This window comes from Tupaia chinensis, unplaced genomic scaffold (assembly GCF_000334495.1).
Source record: "Tupaia chinensis unplaced genomic scaffold, TupChi_1.0 Scaffold000374_1, whole genome shotgun sequence".
Taxonomy (NCBI): domain Eukaryota; kingdom Metazoa; phylum Chordata; class Mammalia; order Scandentia; family Tupaiidae; genus Tupaia; species Tupaia belangeri.
Window position 1 is genome coordinate 531,695 of NW_006159872.1, and position 750 is coordinate 532,444.

The 750-nt window shown below is 63.3% G+C and overlaps 1 protein-coding gene across 1 annotated transcript in view; it reads left to right on the forward strand.

Annotated features, from left to right (window-relative positions):
• Positions 1–329: 329 nt before the first annotated feature.
• LOC102489246 (thrombospondin-3) overlaps positions 330–750 on the forward strand; it is a 21,442-nt gene continuing 21,021 nt past the window's right edge. The window contains exon 1 of the mRNA XM_027773797.1: positions 330–347. Coding sequence (XP_027629598.1) covers positions 330–347 — 18 coding nt within the window. The remainder of the gene's footprint in view (positions 348–750) is intronic.

Consider the following 750-nt stretch of genomic DNA (forward strand, 5'->3'; position numbering starts at 1 on the left):
GCAAAACAGGGGCGGTGGCGGCGGCCGGAGCAGAGGCCGGGCTGGGGCCCGTGGGGGGAGGGGAGGTGGGGCTCGCGACCGTTGCCTCGGCAACGCGAACTCAGGCGCCCCTCTGCTTCCACCCGGTCACGGCCGGTCCGCCAGTGCCCACGGCGTTCCCTGATCTGCCCTTCCGCTCCTGGCCTGCGCCCTGCTCTTCTCCTGCCCTTGGGGTCCCTTTCCTCCCAACTGATTTGTTCACCCGACCTCACTGGCCGCCGGTTTAAGACTGTCCCTCCAGATCCCATCGGACCCTTCCAGACTCCAAGTTTTCCTAGGAACGAGGGAAAATGGAGGAACAGGCGCATGTCAGGGGACCCCCTACTCTAATAAAGAGCACTTGCTCCGCCAGCAGCAAACTTCATGCCGTGTGGGCAGCTCTTGGGCACCAGAGCAAGCGAGTTTGACCGCTCCCTTGGCATCCTTTCCTGCCAGCTGTGGAATAATACCCACTGTTTGGCACGTCCCTGCTTTCCCCAACGGTGGCTTCCAGAACACAGTAGCATTCGGTAGTGCTGTGTACCGAAGCCCCCCGACACGGAATGACAGGGAGAAAGGCACCTGGGAGAGAGGACCTGCAGGGAGGGGCAGGAGGCAGGGAGGCCTCCAGGGCTCTGTCCTAGAGCCCCTGGTTCCCGGAGGTGGGGATGCCTCCAGGGTGATTGACAGCTCTTTGTTTCACCCCCCCTCCTCCTTCTGCCCCCCCCCACT